At 33.5% G+C, this 13,482-nt stretch overlaps 1 protein-coding gene across 5 annotated transcripts in view; it reads right to left on the bottom strand.

Annotated features, from left to right (window-relative positions):
• Positions 1-13,482, bottom strand: part of LOC108917939 (F-actin-monooxygenase Mical) — a 210,311-nt gene that overhangs the window by 20,199 nt on the left and 176,630 nt on the right. For all 5 annotated transcript variants that reach the window (XM_018724753.1, XM_018724751.1, XM_018724752.1 and 2 more), the window contains 7 exons: positions 10,587-10,914; positions 10,380-10,531; positions 10,201-10,325; positions 9,936-10,144; positions 9,377-9,542; positions 9,146-9,327; positions 3,001-3,119 (listed from right to left, as the gene is read on the bottom strand). In XM_018724753.1, the coding sequence (XP_018580269.1) occupies positions 3,001-3,119; positions 9,146-9,327; positions 9,377-9,542; positions 9,936-10,144; positions 10,201-10,325; positions 10,380-10,531; positions 10,587-10,914 (1,281 nt within the window). The remainder of the gene's footprint in view (positions 1-3,000; positions 3,120-9,145; positions 9,328-9,376; positions 9,543-9,935; positions 10,145-10,200; positions 10,326-10,379; positions 10,532-10,586; positions 10,915-13,482) is intronic.

The following is a 13,482-nucleotide window of genomic DNA, read 5'->3' as shown; positions in this document are numbered from 1 at the left end:
ACACATAATAAACTTTAAAAATCGCTTCAACACATATAAACTTTCAACAAACTTAACAATGTTAATTCAATTAGTTTAGACAATCATTTTCAATCCGTTGCTGTAGCAGAATATTTCTACCCGTAAATATAAAACTATAAAATTTTTAAAAAATGCAGTTTACTGAATGCAGCAGTCTTTACTATTTTTTCTCGAAGAAGAGGGGACTGACTCCGTATTTACATTATCTACAGTTTGCACTTTCGGAAGGTTGTAACAAGTAACCACTTCTTTTTTTACGTCCAAGTTACTGGTTGAACAGCTTTTGTCTTTATCGGTATTTGGCCTCAATTGTGATTCTCCAAAGGAGACCTTTCTTGTAGGCATGGGAGAAACCGTCGCGGACCTTTTTCTTTGTGGTCTAACGGGCTGGATCAGATTTTTATCTTCCGTGTGTTTGTGTGTCAATACGTGTCTAGGAGGAAGCACTGGGGATCCGGTACAACTACTGTTTTTATTCGCCCTGTTTTGTTCATGAGATTTTTGCCTCATCGGCCTTTGTGGCAGAGAACTGCTATCGCTTTCACTAAAATGGCTTAGAACTTGTTTCTCCCCATCTGGTTCTTTGCAATTGCTAGGAATAATTGAGAGATTTATTCCTTCCATGACAGCAATTTGAATTCGTGATGGAGGTTCAACGGGTTCTGATACTTTACTTTTCGTTACTTTTAAAAAGTCATCCTCTTCCTCCTCAGATAGCTCCTCAGTGGACGCCCTTGGTGCCGATTGTATGGGTACATTTTTTCCATCAACTTTTTCTGTTGGATTAAGTACATTCTCATAACTAGAGGTGTCGGAGCTATATGAAGAGTCGTCAATTTTTATATCCCTATTAGAAGAGTCTTCTTTATTAATTTCTTCTTCTAATTGAAATTCAGGCTTTTTGTCATCCACAAAATGAACCTGTCCAATAATAACTTTTTGTGTCGGTAAATTTTCTTCTATAGAAATACTCGTGTCTTCTACGGCTTTAGAGAAATCATGGGGAACGTCTGCTTCGCTTTTTGAATTCTCATCAGTTTGAGACGTGCAAGCAATCACCGAGAAAGAGTTTCCTTCATTTGCGTTACTTCCAACATCCTCATCCACTAAAGATGTGTCTGTAGATGCCACAGCTTTGGAAAAGTCATGAGGTACTGGCAGATTATCTGCAACAACGGAAACCGTCTCTGATGTGCTTTCACAAGTACGATCCGATTCGTTCGTATCATTTTTGTTCACCTCATTTTCTACTGCTCCAATTCCTGAATTTTTAACGAATTCGTAATTTGGTACAGTGGTAACAGTCACATTTGCACACCATTTATTACTTTCTGAATTCGTTCCGTCTTTCGGATCATATTTATTTCCTATACTTTGAATGGTAGCCTCGACGAACTTTTCCAAGTCTTTGAGCGTATCTTCTATGGACGGTTCATTGGATTTTATGTTCAGAGTCCAATCTGCAGATTTCGAAGGAGTAGGTTGGCTTTTTTTATACGAAGGCTTCCTAAATTCCTTTGGTTCACTTTCAAATTTGTCTATTGTCCCTCTAATAGGTCTTGGTCGTGGTAAATATTTTTTATTTGTAGCGTCGACAGGCTTTGGGCTGGCACTCGCCGATCTAAAACTCGCAAAGGAGTTCCTCTTTGCTAGATTCCGAACGGGCGACTTTGACCTTTCTTTTACAGTTTCATCCTCGGTTGATTCAAACTTCTGAAGCATTTTTTTAATGTTAACCTTAGTGGGCATATCTAAGTCAACGGATGATCTAGGTTGGTTTTTTTTTCTGAAGTTGATCTCGGTTTTTGACCTCTTCAACGACGGTTTAATCACGTTGTTTGTGTCATCACTATCATCGCTGTCTTCCTTGGGTACACCTTTCCCAGATAAATGTTGTTCGAAAAATGCCAGATTGTTTCTTGGTATTTTGCTAACGACGGAATCTGATCTTTGAGGGCTTTTTAAAACCTTTTCTAAATGTTTGTACTTTACGTCGCTAAAAGATCTGTAAACTTTTCTGTCCTTGGTGTCGTGATCTAAACCTTCCATCCAAGAGAGGAGATCTTCGATTTTTTCGTCAGGTTTCTCTTCAATAATTTCGTCGGTGACTTTGGTTTCGGTTTCTAAGGCTTTAAGTAGATCTTCAATGCTACTGGATACCTTTTCATCGTCGGATTTCTCAGGGGATTCCGGACATAAAGAATATTTCTTAGGATCAATCGGCTTTTGCAATTCTTCTTCATTTGCAATTAAATCTTCAATATAATTATCGATGTCTTTTATATCGGAGTCTTCCGGTTCGAAGTTGAACGTCTTAACATCTTTTTTCTCATCCGATGTCTCCGGTAGGCTTTTCTGCTTAACTAGAGGCTGTCTAGGAGCACTGGTGACAGTCTCAGATCTTAGTAAAGGTTTTTTAGGTGTAACTTTCTTAGACTGATCGCCAAAATATTTTTTTGTATCGAGAACATTTGTGTTTACCGCTACCTTCGGTTTACCTACTTCTTTGGGTAATGAAATTTTACTTGGTGTTCTCTTGATTATAAGAAGGGGTTCCGGTTCTGCAGGCTTAAATTTCGGCATAAATTCAGCGCCAAAACTCTTTCTGCTTTCTTTGGGGGGTAATACAAAATTACGTAACGGTTTTTTTAAAGACAATGTACCAGCAGTGGCACTTCTCGCTAAAGGATTAGATTTTAATTCATTGTTATTTTTTGCATTGGAATTACTTTTACCTTCTGCATTTGGTGAGATCGTTAATTTTCCTACTACAACATTATTTTTTTCGGTATCCTTTAAATTATCACAACTTGTTTTATTCATGTTTAAATCTAAATCGCCGGATTCAGCACTATTAAAGTCAGTGGAATTTACTGAAATATTGTCGGAAGATCTGTTTAAATTTATATCACTAATACTGAGGCGATTATGAGAGGATAGTATGTCGGGAATTTTAGTTAAGTTAAAAGATGATTTCACCTCAGTGTCAGTGCCAGTGTCAGTTTGCACTATAGGTGGTTCCACACGAACTTCCTGTTTACGTAATTCACGGGCACGGATCTCTTCCTCCCCTTCAGTAGCTGTTTCAGAATCATCATCTGTAAAAAAACAGGAAACTGAATAGTTTTTAAATACATCCTGTTAAAATTTGTAAAATCAATAATTTTAATAATGATTATACTTTTAAATTCAATAAGTCAGTGATGACAGTCTTTCATAGAAATTCATGAGTGTTCTTTAAGGGCATGATGAAAAAACGGTGTTTTAAAAAAGGAAAATCGAGTAAAATAATTGATTTTCAAACATACAAAAAAAAACTGAAAAAACATGTCATGTATGTCTCAAATATGTTAGTTATTTATATACAGGGTGTGTCATTTAACACTCCCGCTGCCAATATCTCTGAAATTAAGAAATTTATTTTAGTTGTTAGGTCCCGTCAAATAGCTTCAAATTGTAGTTAGAATTGTTAATTCAAATCTTTCTGTATAGATGGCGTGGCGATACTAAAAAATTTTTTGATTCCTGGAACGTGGAAATACAGTCCATTTGAAAGATCGTTAAATTTTGAGTAATTTTTGTAATGCAAAATTTTTTCCTATATTTACTTGTTTTCGAGATATGTCGACTTCAATATGCAATGTATGCTATAATAGGAAAATCTATTATTTTATTTAAATCACACCGAGACAAAATATTCTTCGCAGACGAACCGTATTTTATCAAATATTATTAAAAAATGCAGTCATAGCTGGCTCATGTCATTTGTTTATAATAAAACAATGACAGATGACACATATTAGTTTTCCAATAATTACAGTTTTATCAGTTTGCGTCTTTCAATTCAACTATAATAGATATACGATTTACCATTGTAAAATTTTTTTTCTGTAATTGATCATTTGTTTTTTTTTATAATTTATTGATTGTTAGTTAGTATGTGTTGCGAATAAAGTCATTATAACAATATTTTAAAAGAATATTTTGTCTCGGTTATATCATACATTTCATATTGGAGTCGACATATCTTGAAAACAAGTAAATATAGGGAAAAACTTTATATTAAAAAAAATACTCAAAATTTAACGGTCTTTCAGATGGACTGTATTTCCACGTTCCAGGGATTAAAAAATTTTTTAGTATCGTCACGCTATCTATACAGAAATATTTGAACTAACAGATCTAACTACAATTTGAAGCTATTCGAGAGACCTAACAACCCCCAAAAAATATAAAAAAAATGACTAATAATTAGAAATTTTAAAAAATTTAAGTAAATTTCTGGTCTCTGCATTCACATACATGCAGTATCCAAATTTACCGCGAAAAGTAAGTCTGACATCTAAGAACTGAATATGTACAATAAATAGTGATTTTCGATTGTTATATTTTTTAAACAATGGTCATGCACCATTCTGATTTATGAGGAGTGCCGACAAATTGCAGTCGCAGCATCTTGTATGCAGCGTTTTTCACGTAACCCTTTCATTAAGTTTTTAAATTTTCAGTTACGACAGAAATTTGAAATTTTCATAGCTATCTGGGTTCAATTCAGTCTTTTCAAATGAAATATTTTCAACTGTGGAGTATTTCCGGTCACACTGGAAGTGTCATCCTCTCCGTTATTTAAAATAAAATTCTGCGTCTATTGATATAGAAGTTTCCTATACTCACATTCAACGGTTTCGGAGATAATCGCGATTATTTATAAAAAAGAAACTTTAGCGTCTGTTAATTTGGATCTGTTAATCCTTGATTATGGATTACCAAGTTAGATTTGAAATTAATGAAGAAAATTTGAATTCCCAAAAATGTATTTTTATATCCGAAATTTTATCTTAAACTAAAGACAATAAAAGGGCTTTTTACTTAACTGACTAATGCAAATATCAAGATAAGAAAGCTCTATTCAGACACGGGCTAATCTGTGTTTCATAGGCAACTACAGGTTAGGCGAATTACTAATCCATGGGTAATTTCTGATTTCGTTGGGATATTAGCTGACAGAGTTATGTGTTATCAGCAGAGAGCGGACAATTTGTGACTTTAACCTTGAACATAGATATGTCATTCATAAACCTAGATACATTACCCATGACGCAGTGGCGTGTCGGGTATGCATAGGAAATTTACGTGATAATTCACGAAAATTCCACGGTACATACATTTTTAGGCGTTATAAAATATTTAGAAAATCAGAAATTGTATACTACATATAAATAAAGTTCGGTTAAAAATAGTGTCGTTCTTTTAATTGGAAATTAGGAGTCAATGTAACGAATATCCTCAGGCGACGCACATGATAGAATAGTCCAACTCACACTCCATTCATAACAGAGCTGCAGTTTGAATTCTGACCAATAGGAATTCGAAAAACGCAACCGATGTCGACGGATGGACTAGAGATGGGCGCGAGTGTCATTTAATTTCTTTAGAACTAAAATATCTTAATTATTTTCTCGTTATTTAACCTGTTCACATGATTTATGGATTTTAAATAAAGGGTACAAATCTTCGCGAGGATAATACGATATATTTGCTATACATAATAATTATATTTTGCATAGTTTATACACAATACATTTTTGAACGCGTACACATCTCTACCAAAATTTGACCTATTCTTCGGGTTAAAGACACACATTGTCCGCTCTCTAGTTATCAGACAAATCCATTATGTATGCATGCCTTATCACAGTGCATAATCTAAGGGTTAGTTCTAACCGAAAAAGCAGTTCTTAAAAAAAAAAGTTCTAAAAGTTAAAAAGGGCAGTTGCAAAATTTGATAATTAGAAGTAGACCTCCTTGCTTATTTGTTTGTATAAAAAAATGTGTGTCTGTTATTTGCACAAATCGAATTTTTCGGGCGCTTTCTTTTGAGATTTTGGGTAGTTCCTAAAATTCCTTAAATTATGCCCTGCCTCATCAAGATTTCATATGGAACAAATATGTACATACATGCTTTTAAATATTTGAGCGTGACATACCATAAATAAGCTATTTACGTAGGTAAATAGTAAAGTAAGTAAAGTAGTAGTAAATGTTCAATATGTCCTCCATTAATTGTTATGTAGGCAGCAAACAATCATTTTTTCTACTTCGCCAACTGAAGCTTTTCTAACTATGTCTGGATTCAGTTAAAATGCTACAACACCTGACTATGGTTTTTCAAATCTTTAGTATCAACTGGACGTGCATGCATAGAGGTTTTTTTTGTGGCCCCATAAATAGAAGTCTAAAGGTATTAAATCAGGTGCTCTAGGGGGGCCATCGCCATTATTACCAATCCATCGATCTTCAAACATATTATTTAATTGTTGGAAATCTTGTCTAGACGTGTGTGCTCCTGCCTCCATCCAGTTAATACCAACTCTACTTCAATATTTGTAAAGATAATTCATCAAGAAATGTCGAAACTGTCCCTCTTAATATACCAATATATTTCTGGGAATTTAAATTTTCTTCATAAAGGACCCCGCACAAATCTTATGGAAATTGGGTCCCGGTCAAATTCGCTGAATTTTTGATATGTGATAGAGTTCATCATACTGGTCAATTGTCTCAATGGCCACAAAGCTCAAAAATGGATAGTTTGGCCGGTACAGAGCTTTAAAGCTCCGAATATCCTCCACGGATTTATGTATATGCGCAGTGTGTATAGACTTTTGAAATAGCCTATTTCATTTTTTTTATTATCTAGGTTTATATTTTTGAGGTTGCTGAATTCAGATCTGTTGTTAGATTTTCAAAATTGACAGTTGGCAGCTGTCAAATAGCTGTCAATGTGCTATAATAAAGCCAAAAACTTGTTTTTTATGTTTTATTTTTTTTTTTTTTTAGTTCGATAAGTTCAAAGACGATATCAAATCAATAACAATGACTATCGGCAGCTGTCATTTAGCTGTCAACAATTCTTCAAAGTCCGGTAATAAAGTCAAAAAATTATTTTTTGTTTATAACTTCAAGTTTTTTAGATAAGTGAATATAAATATGATATAAAATTATGTAGTCATCAGCTTACAGCTGTCAACAAGCTGTCAACTAACTGTCAAAATGCAATAATAGAGCAAGTAACTTATTTTTTGTGCTTAACTTTGTGGATAAGAAATCAAACATGATATAAGTTTATGACATCACTTTTGAACTCAGTGATCTAAGCAACTTAAAGCTTTTTAAAAAAAGTAACTTTTTGACTTTATTATTGCATTTTGACAGTTAGTTGACAGCTTGTTGACAGCTGTAAGCTGATGACTACATAATTTTATATCATATTTATATTCACTTATCTAAAAAACTTGAAGTTATAAACAAAAAATAATTTTTTGACTTTATTACCGGACTTTGAAGAATTGTTGACAGCTAAATGACAGCTGCCGATAGTCATTGTTATTGATTTGATATCGTCTTTGAACTTATCGAACTAAAAAAAAAGAAAGATAAAACATAAAAAAACAAGTTTTTGGCTTTATTATAGCACATTGACAGCTATTTGACAGCTGCCAACTGTCAATTTTGAAAATCTAACAACAGATCTGAATTCAGCAACCTCAAAAATATAAACCTAGATAATAAAAAAAATGAAATAGGCTATTTCAAAAGTCTATACACACTGCGCATATACATAAATCCGTGGAGGATATTCGGAGCTTTAAAGCTCTGTACCGGCCAAACTATCCATTTTTGAGCTTTGTGGCCATTGAGACAATTGACCAGTATGATGAACTCTATCACATATCAAAAATTCAGCGAATTTGACCGGGACCCAATTTCCATAAGATTTGTGCGGGGTCCTTTCAAATAGAACCTGGTCATCCATAATCAAGGCAAACACATTAAATCCGAACTTACCTTGAAAGTGATGGTTTCTTGAAATTTTGACATCAGAGCCTTCTTAAAAATTATAGTAGCAAATTAACGGATGCTAAAGTTTCTCTTTTATAAATAATCGCGATTATCACCGAAACTGTTGAATATGAGTATAGGAAACGTCTATATCAAATGACGCAGAAAGAACGTAATCAGGAAATAAAATCTACCCTGACAGACCTGAGGAAAATAACTTAATTGACGTTTAAAAAAAAAACAAAAAGGACGGAATCAGGGAAAGTGGGAAATGTACGATTATTCCAGAAAACAAAACCTAGAGAAACGACATATTAACCGGGAGCCCGAAGATGTACCATCAAAATACGATGACTCTGGGTCAAACCCAGAGATCTGGCAACCCTACTCCTGACTAATAAAATTGTTGATGTTCCATTTGAAAAAAATTTGTTTTCAATCTTTGAAGATTAGTGTAGTGGCCGCAAAATTTTGAGGACCCTGTAGATAATTGGGTCAAATGTGGCACATTTTCTATGAACTAATAATGCAAATATGACATTTCCAGCTAAACAGACGTTAGAGATATTTAATATCAATCGTGACGAAAATATTTAAAGGAATCTAAATATCTCGAAAACTATCAATTTTCAAGGCATGGATGTAGAATCGATAAATGATATGAAAAATGGGGTATTCCATGTAAAATGACGGAAATGACGAAGACTTCTATTGTAACTGCAAGTTTAAAAACTTTTATTGAACGGGTTAACTGAAAAATCTTGTATACAGAAAGAAGTTTTTATTTAAATTACGAATTTAAATCTATTTATTTACTCTTTATTATTTCAGGGGTCTATAATTTGGAACAACATTCATACAGTCCCAAAATTTGATCATAACGATATGAATTAACTTGTATAGGTGATAGTATGTATGTATATTGAGTGTACTTGTATTTGTCAAAATAAAACATTAGTATTAAACAATTTATATACAAAGATTTTTAACAAAAGTAAACATCACTGAACAGCTCAACGACACAGCTTGATTTAAACATAGAGCTACATACTATGATTGTGAAACCTAAGCCTTGTCTTCACAAGTCCTGTGATCAAAATTAATTTTCCAATTACTGGAAAATAATCTTCTATTAGGATTAACGTTAACATACATTTTTTAAATTATGACATTTACGTTTAATGAAATTAAATTAGAATGAGATTTTTTTAATATTGTGCGTCACAACTTACATTTTAGTTTAATAGTATATTGTTTTTTTTTTACATAAACCTTTGCTTACCATCAGAGCTATTTTCATAATAACTGGATTGATCTGAACTGCTGTACCCATTTGAATCAGAATCACGTCTCTTTTTCGAGTAACTATTTTTCCATCTATCGGCCCACTTCATCGTTCCCTCTTTGGTAACTGGCTCTTCCAAAGCATCATCAAACGCATCCTCATCTTCACTATCTGTGTCACTATAGAGAAGCGTATTAAATTTGTGTCAAATAAATTTTAGTCGCTTACCTTAAGCTAGAGGATTCGTCCTCACTGTCCTCCATTTCTGCACAGGAAGCTCCGAAATTCTTGTCTGTCCATTCATCTTCATCCATTTGGTTTATGGACTCTTCTTGATCCGATGATGCGTTGCCAGTAGAAAGATTAGCAAATTCTGCTCTTTCTGGAGTTTCAACTAAACAATAAAAATAATTTGTAGGTTTCAGTTCAGTATTTAGCAAACCGTTTCTTACTACGTAAGAACAACTGCCACCCACAGGGGGCGAAGACAATGTTTTAATTGTCAGTGTTGCGAGAAACAACTACTCTGAGGGCTATATGCCCTTACCGGCATTGAATTATACCCACAACACTAAGTGCAACAGCTAGGATCGTTCGCCAGTTTAACCCCCCAGACACAGACCGGTTTCAGACTTATTAGTCCTCATCAGTGTGCCATAGGTGAGACAACTGACGAACGATCCAGTTGTTTTGCGTCGTATCATCACAACAAGGAAATACATTGTACGCGGGAGCGCAAATGGTTCCATCTGTCGTGCCGAATCCCAACTATGCCATACTTACTAACCTCTGTCCAACAAGTCTAAACCAGTCAATTCCGGTTTCTTCTCCGGGCTACGTCCAGGTTGCCTTAGAGTTGGTTTCTTTATCACTTTGGTGACAGGAAGTTCTCCGACCATTCCAAAGTGATGTATACAAAAGAATTTGTTATCATATAAGCCGTCACGATCGAAAGCGTACGATCCAAGGCGTAGCTGAGTATTACAGTATTGACATCTAAAAAAAAAGAATATTGAGAAATCAAAGTAACACTGGACTAGAGAAAATTATACTTGAAACATCCGTGATGGAAAAATCTGCCCTCGGCTGATAATCTTTCCATGAGATATACCCTTTTGCCGCAAAAGTGACAGAATTCCGAACCTCCCTGTGCAGGCAATACAACTGGACGATTATTCTGAAACAAGTTTATTAAAATTCCAGAAACTGCAGTTGTGTACGTACTCCTTACAGTTTTTTCGACGGGTTTAGTTTCCTGTGGCACTTTGCTTACTAACTTTTCTGTTATGGTAGCCACCTTGTTTCGGCCTAATTCTCTTATATTTCCCTCTTTAAGTTTCAGATCTAAATCTTTAATGTTCTTGTCTATATTTGCATATTTAGCTAAAACAGTAAACTTGTGGTAAAAATATAACAAATGAATTAACATTATAATTACCTTCAGCGCTGTCTTGCCTGTCCAAATGTTGCTTCTCCATTTTGGTTTGTCTAGCTAAGAATTGTTCCTTGCTCCATTTCGGGACTTTTTCTTTATCGTAGACTTTCGATGGTTTACCCATTTTGTTTTCCTTTATCTTCTTCTCGATTTCCTTTATATTCCAATCTGACGTTTCAATTTTTCCAATGGCTCGAAGTAAATCCTTAGGTTTCTTTTCGATAGGCTGTTGCTCTTGTAATTTACTTTCGAAATTTTTGATTCTAGCTGCCAAATCTTCGTCGGCTCCCCCAGTACGAGATGTAAGATTTGGCATTTTGTTTTCATGATCCTAAATAATGGATAATTAGATTAGAATAGAATTTTCGCTTATTATGCAAGAAAAACGTAGATTTAATCTTTTTTTTTTTGCACGCGATATTTACACACCTAAAGAAATTTATCATCTGTGTCTTGGAAAAACGTGTATATGTAATCAGATTTTCTTTAATCCAATTAAAAGTTGAGCAGTTGTAAGAAATGTATGAATAATATTTTGTGTACTTAGCAAGATGATTTCTAGTTATTTTTTAACATAAAAACAAGAAATATGTACATTATTAAAAAAAAAACTCTAGATACAAAGTTGTCGACACTAGTGTAGAGTACCCGCTGACAGAAAATTAAAAAACAACAGTCAACATTTTACATATCAATTTAGATGTTTTCAAAAATGAATCATAACAAATTGGTCACACAAATCATGCATAAAATCATAAAAAAATTAAACAAAAACGTAGTAAATCACAATCACACTTAATCTTTTAATATGGGTTAAAAGTCTAAAAAAATCTTTATATGAATAAATTGTACATGTTAGATAATGAACTGTTTCAATTATTGCTGTCGCAGATTAATTTAAAAATAGATTGAAACCGTCAATAGGTTTCTTTCCACAAGTGAAACTATAAACAAAAAATGATATAAATACATAAGGAAATTAAAACAGAAGAAAGTTAATAAAGAACAATTTATGCTTCGGTTTATTGCGTTTTGTTGGAATTTTTCAAACTATAGTTTTAAACAGTGCTCACAACTTGATGTGACGTAATTATCGTATCCACAGCGTAAAATTATCGTAAATGGACCAGAATTATCGTATTCATCACAATAATCTCTATAATGAATAAATAGATCACATTAAACATTAACTGAATATTTCGATCAATTTACTTTACCGACGGCCGACAACAAGTAAATTTCTTAGGAAGAATGCAACAAATGGATGAAATCAAGGATATTTATAATATATTTTAAATATCCTTGGGATGAAATCAGGTCCTTGGATGAAATGATTGACACACGAGTCGGCAAGACAGCACACATTACCTAAGGAAGGAGTGAGCCAATAGATAGCGCTGTTAGCATAATCATCCCGTTATCGGCCATCAGGGTAGGAATAAAATGAATTCTCAAAATTTGCATCATAATGGAAATTATCGTACAATCTGCTTGTGCTACAGTACATCGTACGTAGGCATGAAGTTATCGTATATATACGATAATTATCGTACGGTTGCGAACACTGTTATTAAAGTGGGAAAATAATGATGTCATTATTGAGATACTGAAATTTAGGACCGGAATCAGTTTAATTTAAATAATTTAATGGAATAAAAGTTAATACACAACAAATATGACAGAAATTTCATAATCTGACATGACATTAAACCCGAGAAATAACCTAGAGCTGGATAGTGAACAAATTGTTTATTTTGAATACAGAATATGTAGATTCAAGAAATCAGTTTTGAAATGTAATAGTATATTATTCAACGAGCGTATAATGATGGGTATTATTCACGAGGTGAAGTTTACGGCCACGAGCCGCAGGTGAGTGTCCTAAATCACCGAGTGGATAATAGCCATTATACGGGAGTAGAATACTATACTTTATCCACGACTACTAAATATTTTTGTTAAAGTTTTTTTTTGTTGGAAAATTTTGTTATATTACATACACATTTTAAGAAACACTATTATTTTATTCTAATAAATATTTCATACATTACATTATTGTTCATTTATGCAAAATTATAATAATCGTATAATATCTCATAATAAATAATACAAAAATCTATATATTTAGCTTAACAAAAATCACGTGTTTAATTTTACAAGATGATGCTATTTATTTATAGTTATTAATAACTGTAATATTTGAACAATTGGTCAAGTTAATCGGAGGGATAGAATTAACATCAAAACTAATGTTTTGGTGACTTGAAACATTTGAATTATATGTACATTGATTCGTTTGGTTTAGTTTTGGTTGAATTGAAGATGATATTTTGTTGGCCGTATTGCTTTTATTTTTGACGGATTCGTCTATGTAGCCTTCTGCTATGGCGCCGGCGGTGGACTTCCATCCACCGTGTCTTTTGAGAGCAGTAATATCCCAGCCTGCATCAACCAGTATTGTTGCGGAAGATCTGCGGAAACTGTGCCCAGAATATTGTTCTGGATTCGGCAATTTGAGGAAAGCAGCGATATCCTTTCCCATTTTTGTAAATTTGTTTATCCCACTTCTCTGAGTTGTACATTTACCATTTTGGAAATTTAAAAAGAATGTGTCACTGGTTACATGACTTGGTCGAAGACTTATATATGTCTTGCATATTTTGTAAAAGTTATCCGTAACAGTAAATTTTCGGCAAATTTTTGTCTTAGTATTTGGCACATTAACCAAAAAAGCTGATCCAAAATCTTGTAAATGGGTTATTTTCATTTCATACAACTCATTACTTCTGCATGCACCCATTACTCCCATTATTAAAGCAACCTTAAATTACAGAATGTAATGAAATAACTATGTGCAAGATTTACTTAATATCTTACCTTTGTTGCTAGGTATTTATCA

The sequence above is a fragment of the Anoplophora glabripennis genome, unplaced genomic scaffold, assembly GCF_000390285.2.
Source record: "Anoplophora glabripennis isolate ALB-LARVAE unplaced genomic scaffold, Agla_2.0 scaffold66, whole genome shotgun sequence".
Taxonomy (NCBI): Eukaryota; Metazoa; Arthropoda; class Insecta; order Coleoptera; family Cerambycidae; genus Anoplophora; species Anoplophora glabripennis.
This window is presented reverse-complemented; position numbering and strand designations above follow the sequence as displayed.